The following is a 13,714-nucleotide window of genomic DNA, read 5'->3' as shown; positions in this document are numbered from 1 at the left end:
ATCATAGTAAAATCAATACCTTCTCAGCTTCGCATCGAAGCAAAAAAAGGATATCGAATGAAACAGGGATATAAATATTATTTCTCATAAAAAATTGTATTAATTATTGATTTTAAAATATAAAATCAAGTACTTCCACACAAAATTAGCATTCGACAACTATTTTAACCGTGAAGACAAAATAAAGTCCAAAATTTTTTTTTCATGATAATTCGACATTTTTTCATTTTTATTACTTAAAACTACCATAACTTTTTTAAAAACAACCAAATCAATATATATTTTTATGTTTAATATAATTTATTTTTTCTATAAATGCATAATGTCTTTACCTATCATTCGGTATATTTTTTTAATAAATCTGACCCTTTATCTGCCCATAGGAAAGGATTTAAAATGACAACTTTTTCACAAAAAAATAACTTTTTCAACTTAACTTTTAAAAGTGTTCCGGAAAGTCTGGCACTTTTATATATATCTTAAATAAACGCTAATGTAATATACTTTATCAAAGAAAAAAAAACTTTTGGACTTTATTTTATCTTCATGATGAAAATGGCTACCAAATGCTATTATTTGTAAAAATTCTGGATTTTATATTTTCAATTTTTTTCAATTTTTGAGGGTAATGTCTTCGACTAGATACGATTTGTGATCTTTTGACGTATTGTTAAAAGAATTTGGTTCGGTGAGAGCTATGAAAAAGTGGTAACAGACACAAAAAAAACACTTCATAGTAAAACTAATACCTTCTCAGCTTCGTATCGTAGCTAAAAAATTACTATGATTCATTTTTTTCAAAAAGTTATGACAGATTTCAATAAAAATAACAACACCTAAAACAGTTTTTTATTTACTTTATGGGCTATAGGTAATCAGCAAAATGATGAGAATTGTGCCGATTGCAGTTTTCCAGAAGGATCATTTAACATAACAGCTTTAGAGAAAACGGATTCATGTAATCATAAAGTTTGTTTAATGTGTTATTATAAACACCAACAATTAGGTACAAAGCATTGTCCAAAGTGTAATGTATTTTTATTGTCATGGCTTTTAAATAATAATTAGATAAATTATTTTTAATTCAATAAGTAAAATATAACAAATAATATTATTATACAATGTTGTCTTTTTTTAATAAAAATTCTCAAAAATTTCAGGGAATATAAAAGTATTTTTCCCAAAAATAAATCACTCAGTATATCATAAATATGAGCTCTACTGTAATTAGGATTTAGCGATATTAGTATTCTAATCGATTAAGAAGTCTTGTGTAAATACTTTCATCACTAGAAATCGGAAATTGAGGTGCCCATTTTTTTTAGTTCCCGTGCTTTATAATTAGGAGTAATTAAAGATTGAAGTTTATCACATGAACTAAAACGAATACATAACAGTGTAAATTTATAAACATAAAATTATAATTAACCGGTGTCGAAAGAGGTCAAATATTTGAAGTGGAGGGTAATTTTTTATTTTTTAATAAATATCCAAAACTATACAAATGTTAAAAAATCAAGGGTTAGGACGTACCCCGTCTGGAAAATGAATATTTTTTCGTTCCAAGTAGCAATAGCTACATTATATCTACAAACGATGCAAATGTCAAAAAATCTATGATAACCTATATATAATAAAAATTGATCACATGTGGCTAATTAATTAAGTAAAATTAAAACTATATTAAAAATATTATTAATTAAAAAAACTAAAAAATATTAAACTCAAATCCACAAAAAATTAATGAAAAGTCGCGGATACGTATTTCGGAAACAATGTTACCATTATCAACGCTAAACACATACTGACAAAGAATGTGATAAAGAAAAACACATTGAAATACATGTATTCGCGGATGCATCTACGCAAGCATATGCTGCGTGTATCTATATACGTACTACAGATATAACGTACAGAGTCGTTAACTGCCAATTAATGTGCGTAAAGTCGCGTATATCACCGATAAAGATAGTGACAATTTCACGATTAGAGTTATGTGCGGCATTACTTTTATCACGTCTTATGCATGTAATTATATCGGCGCTTAAACTGAACATATCAAAAAGATATTTTTGGACAGATTCAGCTGTCACTTTAGCTTGGTTAGCTGCAGAATCAAGTAAATGGAATACATTTGTTGCCAATCGCGTCAGTGCAATCCACACTTTGATGTAATGAAAAGGATTATTATAGTATGTGAAAGATGCATAATGAATGTTAAATATTTTTCCAATCAATTATTATTCATTTTAAAACAATAAATTAGAAAGATATTGAAGAAATTAATATTAAATATATTACATTAGGTTAAGATGGTACATTCTTGGAAAACATAGCCCATAGAATTTTTAGCTTCGATGCGAAGCTGAGAAGGTATTAATTTTACTATGATGTGTTTTTTTTTTTTTTTTTTTTTTTTTTTTTTTTTTCNTGCCATATTTTCTCAGCTCTCACTTGACCGATTTCTTTCAAAAATACGTCAAAAGATCACAAATCGTATCTAGTTGGAGACATTACCCTTAAAAATTGAAAGAATTCCCTCATTCCCCGAAAATGGGGGAAATATCCAAAAAAATTACAAATTTAAAAATCGGTAAATTTTGTCATTTTTTTCACTTTTTTTTCTTAAAACATCCATAAGTTTTTAAAAAATAAACAAATCAAAATAAATTTTTTTTATACTAAAACNCATAACTTTTTAAAAAATAAACAAATCAAAATAAATTTTTTTTATACTAAAACCTTAGATATTTTCCTTTCATTTGATATCATTTTTTTGAAAATCTAACACTTAACCTGCTCATTGGGGAAGATTCAAAATAGCAACTTTTTTACAAAAACTAACTTTTTCAACTTAATTTTTGAAAATGTTCCGGAAATACTGCGTTCTTTAAATATATATCAAATTAAAGCTTTTTTTATGTACTACAAAACGAAAAAAAAAATTTATCCCGACACTTTATCTTCTGCATGTAAACGGCTGCCGTAGTTAAAAAAACGCTATTTTTGTGTTAAAATTTTCGATTTTCAATTTTAAATTTCCAACTTAAAAATGCTATAACTTTTCAAAAAATGTATGTATCAGCACAAATTTTTTTTTTTTTTAATACATTATAAGTACATCTTTCATTTAACATACTTTTTATTAAAATTGGACAATTTCCCTATATATAGGGGGCGTTCAAAACTTTATATAACTATTATATAAAAAATAGAACTTTTTCAACTTAACTTTTAAAAGTGTTCCGGAAATACTGCGTCCTTTAAACATATATCAAATTAAAGCTTATTTTATGTACTATAAAATGAAAAAAAAAAATTTGTCCCGACACTNAAAGCTTATTTTATGTACTATGATCACCGTTGAAGATTGAACTAACTTTTTAAGTAAAGAATTTAATATATAAAATTTTGATCACGGTTGGTAAGTAACACGTAGTTACAAACACCGTTGAAAATTATATATATTAAATATTAAGATGTAAGGAAAGAAATAAAGTAACTATCTCGGTGGAGCGATGTATGAACATAAACTAGTCGGCAATTAATATTGCAATAACTAGTATCTAAAAACTTTAACACTATTATAAAAATAACATAAAGAAAAACAAAAAGAAGAATAATTAATTAATGTATAAGAAGTGAAGGTGTATTTTATACTACCCGTCACCACCTGAGTAGTGTTGACCAGTGAATAAATGTGTATTTTAATATTTTATTTGATTTGCGAATTCCTGTTTGGACTGATATGTAAAAGATTTTACTAGCATTATTATCAATATAATTAAATAAAAAATATATTATATTATATTCTTTTGAATAAAAGTTATCAAATAGCGCTGTCCAGTGGACTTTCTTGCAACTGACAAACGGTAATAAAGCTGTAGCGTAACGATACAAGGCTAAACAATTTGGAATATTACGACAACCATCACCTACATTAATAAATTTAGGAAAAATCATAGAAACTATTTTTAAAAAATTAAATCGAAATGGTACCTATAAAAATACAGTTAATGTAAAATATTTTATACATACCTATGATTAAATTTTTAATAGATGATATTAGAAAAACTCCAGGCTTAATAAAGGAAGTACTAAAAAAGCATGTAATTCAGATAATCTTTTGGTGGATGATGAAGTCCTAAATTTCATTATTAGAACAAGAATATATTTTAGAATACGGAACATAAATAAAAAACTTGTATCACAAGAAATGAGCAATAAAAAAAAAAATTCAAAAATTTATTAAACAATCATTAAAATTACACTTTTTATAAATAATGTAACAATTTATACTTACTGTAATTAATTGCATAACAAATTGATATTTAACTATTTATTTACAGTTAAACACTGTAAAATTTTACTATGCAGTTAAAATTTTTCTCAGGTTAGATTTATCAACGAGTTAAATCTTGGTTTATAAATTACTACAGTGTAGCAGATAATACAATAAAGATGTACTTCAACACAGTTGAAGTTAATAATAATAATAAAAAAATTATAAATGAAATTTGAAACCGAAATTAACTAAAAAAAGTTCATTAAAATACTTGGCTAAATCGAGACAGTGCCCCTTAATATAGAATATATACAACGCAATGTATTTACATGTGACGTCACGTTGAGTTTATTGTTGGTTGTATATTTTGCCCCTAGGCATATCATGCACACTAATTTGAACATACTTCTTATTCATTTTACTATGCTCATCACTATCAATATCGGATAACAGTAGGCTACTCTGTTTGTGTCCACAATTATGGTCGTTGATTTAATTTTTTTATTTAAGATTATTAACACTTTTATTTATAAATTATTATTCATATTATTAGAATAACATGATTATTATTATCAAACAAATAATTTAAATAAATAACGTAGAGAAATATTTCACAAACGCATACTGTTGCTTCATATATTATATATTATATTACACACGATTCAGACATGAGTCAATTATTAGTCATCTTTAAAAATCACTCTTTAAGAAATTTATAAATTATACTTGTCAGCTATTTTTACTCTTATCTTAATAATAAAAACAGTGTGTCAACCCTAATCTTAAATGTAAAAACAAACTATAATAAAGTTATATAAATTATCAAAATGATTTGTATGTTATTCGCATGTATTAATTTATATATTTTATGTTACTTTATATATTAATTTATATATTTATATTATTTTATTTGTTAATCTCTATATTTAATGATTACTTATCAATAAAATAATAACATTGCAAGAATGATACAATTTTCAGGGATATAAAATATTATAAAAAGGCAGAGCAATCCCTGAGAGTGGGTCTATTCTAATCGCACTCTCGTCTGTTCCGATCGCGCTTTTGACATCGATACGTAAAGTTTGTGTTCATCATTGTCGGAATTCTTATGTGTTAATTTATGAACTAAAAATTAGAGTTTGTGTTATTTTTGTTGTTATTTCATGACTATTAAAAGTTATTATAAGAACAAAGAATAATTATCAGAAAAATTTAAAATTAATATGAATCAATATTTATATTAGATTAACACCCATTTATTTAGAATTAGTAATCTGAGTAAAGAATGATAAAACAATAGATTAAATATTTATATTAATTTTCAAACTTTAATTAATTACTACTGACTAGTTTGTACCTTATACATAATCACATTCGTGAGATGGCCACCGCCTCTTCGTTGACTCAGTGTATTATTTAAGGTACTTACCAGTTGGGTCATCTATAATATCTCTATAAAAGGAACTTTAATTATTTCTTTTTATATCTGTTTGTTTTTATTATTTTATTATCCTCGAATCACACCCCGAATTAAAGTAACTCCTCCCTTTTACCAAATTATTACTATTGTTCTACCTGTTATTTTGAGTTACGATAAAAAGTTACTTGAAAAAGTTAAATTTTTGTGCAGAAGTTGCTATTTTGAATCCCCCCTATAACACATGTAAAGGGTCAGATTTTCAAAAAATATATCAAATGAAAGGAAAATATCTAAAGTTTTAATATACAAAATAATTATATTAATTTGTTTATTTTTCAATAAGTAATGGCTATGTTTAGAAAAAAAAAAAAATGTCGAAATTAACTGATTTTAAAAATCATAATTTTTGGGGAATTTTTTAATTTATATGAGAATGAGGGCAAAATTTTCAATTTTTGAGGGTAATGCTTTCAATTAGATACAATTTATGATCTTTTGACGTGTCGTTGAGAAAAATCAGTCCAGTCAGAAAAAAAAAATAAATACATTATGCTAAAATTAATACCTTCTCAGCTTCGCATCGAAACTAAAAGATAAAATAAAAATAAACTTAAAAACTGTTGACGACTTCTACTCATTAACAAAATACCTTGAAATAAACAAATACGAATATTATACATATCGATTAAAAGTTAAAAAGAAAACTAAGCCACCATTAGGAATTTGCCACATCCATTAACGAATCAGAAGTTATTGATCATCTAAAAAATCGAATATTTCTCTTAAAAACAGCTACGAGAATATTAAATAAAAATAAATTCCCTACACATGTTATAGCCATTCAATAAACTAACAAATACTAAATCGAATGACACTTTTAAATTAACTAGAATATATTTATATGATACCAACGGGAAACTAGTCTATGATCCAAAAGACTACAGGGCTGTCATCCTATTCCCGTCATTATCAAAATTATATGAGAGAATTTAATATTAGCTTCGATGTTTTACTAAGTGTTTTTTTTTTTTTTGTGTCTGTTACCACTTTTTCTTAGCTCTCACCGAACAAATTTCTTTCAACGATAGGTCAAAAGATCATAAATCGTATCTAGTTAAAGACATTATCCTTAAAAATTGAAAAAATTTCCCTCGTTCCCCGTAAATAGAGGAAACCTTAAAAAAAATTACAAATTTAAAATTCGCTAATTCTCGAAATTTTTTCAATTTTTTTTACTAAAACTGTCGTAACTTTTTCAAAAATGAACATATTAATATAGTTTTTTTTTTATAGATGCTTGATGTCTTTACCTATCATTTGGTATATTATTGTAAATTTGACACTTAACTTGCACACAGGGGGGGATTTAAAATGACAACTTTTTCACAAAAAATTAACTTTTGAAAATGTTTCGGAAGGTCTGACACTTTTATATATATCTTAAATTAAAGCTAATATAATGTACTTTATTCTGAAAAAAAAAAATTTGACCTCTGGACTTCGTGGTGAAAATGGCTACCAAATGCTATTTTTGTGTGAAATTTTTCAATTTTATATTTTACATTTTTAATTTAAAATGCTATAACTTTTTTAAAAATGTATAGATCAATACAATTTTTTCATGAAAAGTATTATTTATATACGTCTTTCATTCCACATACTTTTTATTTAAATCAGATTATTTTCTTATATACGAGGGGTGATCAAACCTGAAAAATGCATATAGAAAGTAGAACTTTTTCAACTTAACTTTTGAAAGTGTTCCGGAAAGTCTGACACTTTTATATATATTTAAAATTAAAGTTAATGTAATATATTTCAATTTAAAAAAAAAATTTGACCTCTGGACTTGTCTTCGTGGTGAAAATAGATATCAAAGTTAATAAAAAATTTCGATTTTTGTAAAATAATTCTTTTTTATATTTTAAATTTAATAATGCTATAACTTTTTGGAAATTGTATAGATTAGTAATTTTTTTTTATTTATAGATGCATGATGTCTTTACTTATCATTTGGTATATTTGTTTGGTAAATCTGACACTTAACCTGCCCACAGGGGGGGAATTTAAAATGACAATTTTTTCGCATTATATCGACTATAAAGTCGATTTGAAAAATCTTTACTAAACAGCATCAAACGAAAAAATACTTAAATATGAGTTATAAAATTACAAATCTCTACTATGAAACACACAGAAGAGAAATTAATAAAATACAATTTCATGCAAATAATAATTACTGTTATTAGCAAGTTAAAGTGGTGTTAATTCAATGTTAGAACATGAAAAAATAATTCTGTACACTAGTTAATATAGCTCACGTTTAATTAACGAGGTACAAAGTCCTAATTTTTCATTAAAATACAAAAGTTACAACAAAAAATTACATCTAAAATAAGTATCCACGATTAAATTTAACATAAAGTATTATTACAATGCGTTGTTTTAAAGTAATTAATATAATTATTACTTGAAAATAATGTCTATCATATATATATTATATCAGAATTATCAATTTAAAAATCGCGCGATTTTAAAGTACATTCGGCAGCGGTCGTATTTCACCGATCATANTCACGAGCGCGGCAATAAAATCAGTCTCATTACTTAATTGTCACACCTCGTATACGAATGCACAAAAATTCAAGGCGATGCACTTGTGCGTTCTACGACAAAAATGCGGACTGTGATCGAGCATACTTTTTATTCATTTTACTATGGTGACGAGTATATTACGACAATATCAATTTGGATATTATTGTTTGACCTTGTAATTATCTTAATAGTATTGAATTGTGTCAATCACATCTGTGACTGGTGATTAAATAAAAGGGTTTACACCTTACTTATTCATCATAAAACTGTGTCGATCTTTGCTTTTCTTCATTCTTATTTCATAATTAGTGTGACCTTGTGTGTCACTACCCTAAACGGTACTATTTGAGTGTGCGTTACTTAAATTCGTTAGTTACATATACTAGAACATCAGTTACAGCTTTAATTATTTTATAAGTTACAGTTATCTCTATATTTAATATTTTTATGATATGGTCAGTTATAAAAACATATTTTATTCTTATCTTTAATATTTGTTAGTAGCTTATTATAATAATGGCTATAAAAATGAATAACATAGTTTTTTCCATTCTTATTATTTTTAAAATATATTAAATTAATTTCAATGTTTCATTTTCTATTTTTTTAAAATCTTACTGTGGTCCGACAATACATTGTCTTGCTCAGTAAATTGGTGACCCTATTTTATTTATGTACCTAGCGTCATAAAAATAAGAACAAGTGATCTAATATCATGCAAGCAACTATGAACACATAGACGTAAAGGGAAACTGCTGTCGTATAAAGACAACTTTCATTGAAAAAAATACCAAAACACTCGATCATGTGATCAGGCGATCAGGCGATCAGGTGATCATGTGATCAGGTGTTTTAGAAGGAACATTTATACACTACTTATTAGCATAAATAATATGAAATTCACAAAAATATATAATTAACGCACTATACATGAAAGAATTTTAATGAAAATATGAAGTATTCATTTATACCTTATAATTTTAATTTTTAATGCTATTTAACAATTTTTATTTTTAAATATATTAGCACACAATAACATGAAATATAAAATTATACTGTTATGTATTCTTTTTGGTTCGTGTGATATACTCGTATCGTCAATTACTCCTAATTATAAAGTAGGGGAACAAAAAAAAAAAAAAATGAGTACCACAATTTCCAATTTGTAGTGATGAAAATATTTTGCATGGGGCTTGTTATTCGATTTTTGTTCTAGGAATACTAAATTCAAATTACGGTAGAGCATACATTTTTTGATACACTGGGTGATTTATTTTTGGTTAAAATGCTTTTATATTCTTTGAAATTGTTGAGAATTTTCGTTAAAAAAAAAACGTCATTGTATAATGATATTATTTGTTATATTTTACTTATTGTATTATTATTATTTTATATTATTATGGTTTACCAAGTTTATATCCCAATAAAATAAATCTACACCCTGGACATTTTTTTGTTTTATTTTTTTCGTTCTTTAGATAACACGAATAACAAACTTTATGATGACATGAATCCGTCGGTTTTGACCATGTTGTTTCTAATAAATCATCTACACTATTGCAATCGACACACTTATTATCTTTCTGATTACCTATGGACCATAAAATAAATCAAAAAATGTTAGTTTTGTATAAAAAATCACTCTTTTTCGTGTCGTTATTTTTATTTAAATCTGTCATAACTTTTTGAAAAAAGATGAATCATAGTATTTCTTTTTAATAAATACTATATTTCCCTTTCTATAAGTATATATATTTTTGAAAATCTAACCCTTAACCTACTTACCTCTAATTAAACAATCACCCTTAAATGAACAATGAGATCATAATATCACATTGAATATAAATATAATATGGCTATTAGAAACATAGGAGTACATTAGAAGTTGGCAAGTTGGAATGCTCGGTGGTGGGTTTCACTACGTATTTGTAGTATTGTGTTGTTTTTGTGCATTATGTAATAAACATTGTAAATGTATGTAAATTCATGTACGCTTGACCCTAGTTATAGTGACCATATTAAAGTATCAGCAATGTATAATTAATTGATTTACTTAATTGTAGAAATTAATGGGTCGGGTTTGGCATCGTATAAATAGTGTAAATAATTGCTGTCACCGTCTGTGGGAAAAAGCTATGTTAGAAGAAACATAGGAGTACATTAGAAATTGGCAAGTTGGAACGCTCGGTGGTCGGTTTCATCTTAGTATTCGTTGTCTTATATTGTTTTTGTGTTTCATGTAATAAACAATGTAAATGTATGTAAATTCAAGGACGCTTGAACATAGTTATAGTGACCATAATAAAGTATAAGTAATGATTTATTAAATTGTAGGAATTTTAGCGTATAAATAATGTAAATAATCGTCTGTGGGAAAAAGCGTAGCGATTAAACAAAATTTTATAAAATTCGAGTTGACTTATTTACATAATTCGAACGGTAATAACAGTAAATTAACTAAATGGTCTCTACACCTAGGTGATCTAAATGTCACTACATCAGACTTGTCCGGCAATCGTAATGACAAACATGTTGTCCCATGTCGACGAGGATACCCAGATAATGATTCAATATACACACCAACAACACAACCGTCCCCGCGCACCGCCACTCTTTATAATATTCATGACGACAACAAAAAGAGGACACGTCCTGCAATCGATGTTTATGGTGTACGTAGGACAACAGTTACAAAATATCAATATGTTTCTCTCTTCTATTAAAAACAAATCAACCACACCTTCTCCATTATGGATAAGTAAAAGTGTGTTAAAAAGAAAAAATCAATTTTTTTATTAGACGAACTTTGGCTTAGACGTATAGGCACAAACACACCGATATACTACCCGCGCGCAAATACGGTAGAACATGGCAAAACACAGTGCATTATTAACCTAGTCAATTCATACTTCTTGAGTTTTTAAACTACCCCCTCTATTGTTCGTGTTACGCAATTGCTGAAACAAGCAAATTGGCTACACTGTCCGTACTCGTCTTAGGAAAGGAAGGAAAACGACTGGGTTCATCCATCATCACATCACAGATCATAGATGGTGACGGTTGGCGTATGAACAACAAACCACAAAGATCAATACTACATTAAAACAAAATATAGCGCTCAGCACTGTCCCTCGTCCCATCGCCCAACCGTACCAGCTTCACTTACCAAGCGAATAATAATTTGAACGACCCCCATCCACATCCATAACCCCTTTCTACACGGAAAAAATATATTATACAACACTAAAAATAAACGTATGAATAATAATTAAGTATAAAATAAAATAAAAATAATTAAATATCTTACCACTTGTGCTATCTGCTCCATGTACTATTAAAAAAAAAATTTTTTAAATTTTAATATTCATTAATATAACATTATTATTTGATTTGTCTATTTACAAAAGAGACACATATTTTTACATACATTATTGAAAATGACTCATTTTTTTTTTTTTGATAAATATGTTTTGTATTTATTAATGCTTAGAGTTAAATTACATTAATCGTATTATGCTGATTCATAAGTTTTATTTACTTATGAAAAATATGCTATAAAATACAATTATTTATAGTATGTTTTTTTAAATATACTACTCTCTATTTTTGTATAGGAATGTAAAATTTAATTTAATCTTTAAAACATTGCAAATATCCAACTTATTGTAAGAAAAAATTGTACTTAATTTTATATTCTATGGGTAACTCCCGAAAGTTAAATGAGAAGCTGTAATTATTTTTTACTATTAAATGGAATATGGCCCAAGTAAAATTTTGGCTGGTGGATAACCAAATTTGTATTATTGTTTTTTAAGATATTAGCATTTGACGATTTAAATAAAGCAGAGGAATAGAGTAGTGTTTAGTAACCCCCTTCATTTTTATCATAATACACAGATAAGAATTCTTCAACTTTGCGCACCCTTCTCGACTACAACTAAAAGTTGTAACAATTCATAAAAGTAATTATATTACCTATTACTGACCTGTTAAAATTGTATTTAGAACATTCTCTAATTAATAGTTAAAAAATAATAATAGATTCTCATTTGACTTGCAAATTTACCCTTAAAATCCATCCTTAGGGATAAACATATAATGACTTATAATAATTAATTAAATTCCAATCTATTTAATTTTAATCTACTTTAATTGAACTAATTAATCTATACTGTCGTAATATGCCCAATACTTTGCATTACGCATCTTACATCAATAATTGTATCATATTGTTACCTTTGATGATTGTAATAAAATTTTAGCTCCAATACGAAGTTTAAATCTGTATGAATTTTATTACAATGAGTTTTTTTTTGTCTGTTATTAATTTTTTTCAGCTCTCACCGAACCGATTTTTTTCAACGATACGTCAAAAGATTACAAATCGTATATAGTCGAAAAAATTTAATCATTCAAAGAAAAAAATTGTTGATTTTATAAGATTTTACAGTTCACCACACCCAAAGAACATTATGGTCTATCGGACCTAGATTATTAAAGAAGTTTAGTAATACTAAGTAGTTGAATTTTAGCGACATTATTAGAATCATTTGTGGACTTTTATTCGATATTTATAATTAATCATTTCGTTAGTAACTACACACATTCTTTTGTTTTGTTAATTTTTCATAAATTTATAGCACTTTTAAGAACAAAAAGTTAAAAAAAGACGAAATCTACTGATTTAAAAAATTTAATGTTTTGAGGAATTATTGCCATTTACAGATAACAGTAGAAATTTTTTCAATTTTTAAGGGCGATATCTTCAACTTGATTCAATTTGTGTGGATATGGTATAGTTGGAACAAGTATGAATGATATAGGACAGTGATTGAAATCACTAACATAAAAAACGCTTCGTTGCAAATCTTTAGTTAGTGTTTAATTTTAATAAAAAATTAATTGTATTCAAATTTAAATTTTAAATTGAATTGGCAACAAAAATATGTTAAAAACGATATTTTGAATTAATTATTTTTAACATAATAAAAATAAAAATCTGTAATTAAAAAATAATTTTTTTTTCATTATAATAAATTATTTTAATAGAAAAATTAATCATTTCTATGTAACTTTTAGTATTTAAATTGATGAGACAATTGAAATATTAAGAATAATTTCCTTATAGTTATATCTTATGGTTTTTAACTAATTAGTAATAATATCAATAATTGTAAAAGGGGCTAATGCCCGTAAAATGTTTTTATAAATAAATAAATAATTGTAATTATTGGTGATAGAAAAGATATAATTGCTAATTTCAAATTAGCACGAAAAATTGAATAATAAAAGTATTCATAATTGACACCAATTTATTATCTAAAAAGTTTTGTGTAAGGCTTTCAATTTTAGCTTCGATGCGAAGCTGAGACGGTAATGGTTTTACTAAGATGTGTTTTTTTTTTTTTTTT

General features: G+C 26.1%; 2 protein-coding genes across 17 annotated transcripts in view; one reads left to right on the top strand and one right to left on the bottom strand.

The window, feature by feature from the left end:
• The window catches only part of LOC126897476 (uncharacterized), a 5,436-nt gene extending 4,277 nt beyond the window's left edge, over nucleotides 1-1,159 (top strand). The window contains exon 5 of the mRNA XM_050671117.1: nucleotides 872-1,159. Coding sequence (XP_050527074.1) covers nucleotides 872-1,068 — 197 coding nt within the window. The 3' untranslated portion in view covers nucleotides 1,069-1,159. The remainder of the gene's footprint in view (nucleotides 1-871) is intronic.
• A 7,200-nt stretch (nucleotides 1,160-8,359) lies between these two features.
• The window catches only part of LOC126897464 (uncharacterized), a 23,580-nt gene continuing 18,225 nt past the window's right edge, over nucleotides 8,360-13,714 (bottom strand). For all 16 annotated transcript variants that reach the window (XM_050671073.1, XM_050671089.1, XM_050671090.1 and 13 more), the window contains 2 exons: nucleotides 11,611-11,634; nucleotides 8,360-9,894 (listed from right to left, as the gene is read on the bottom strand). In XM_050671073.1, the coding sequence (XP_050527030.1) occupies nucleotides 9,701-9,894; nucleotides 11,611-11,634 (218 nt within the window). In that variant the 3' untranslated portion in view covers nucleotides 8,360-9,700. The remainder of the gene's footprint in view (nucleotides 9,895-11,610; nucleotides 11,635-13,714) is intronic.

This window comes from Daktulosphaira vitifoliae, unplaced genomic scaffold (genome assembly GCF_025091365.1).
Source record: "Daktulosphaira vitifoliae isolate Bord-2020 unplaced genomic scaffold, ASM2509136v1 Scaffold_2, whole genome shotgun sequence".
Classification (NCBI taxonomy): domain Eukaryota; kingdom Metazoa; phylum Arthropoda; class Insecta; order Hemiptera; family Phylloxeridae; genus Daktulosphaira; species Daktulosphaira vitifoliae.
This window is presented reverse-complemented; position numbering and strand designations above follow the sequence as displayed.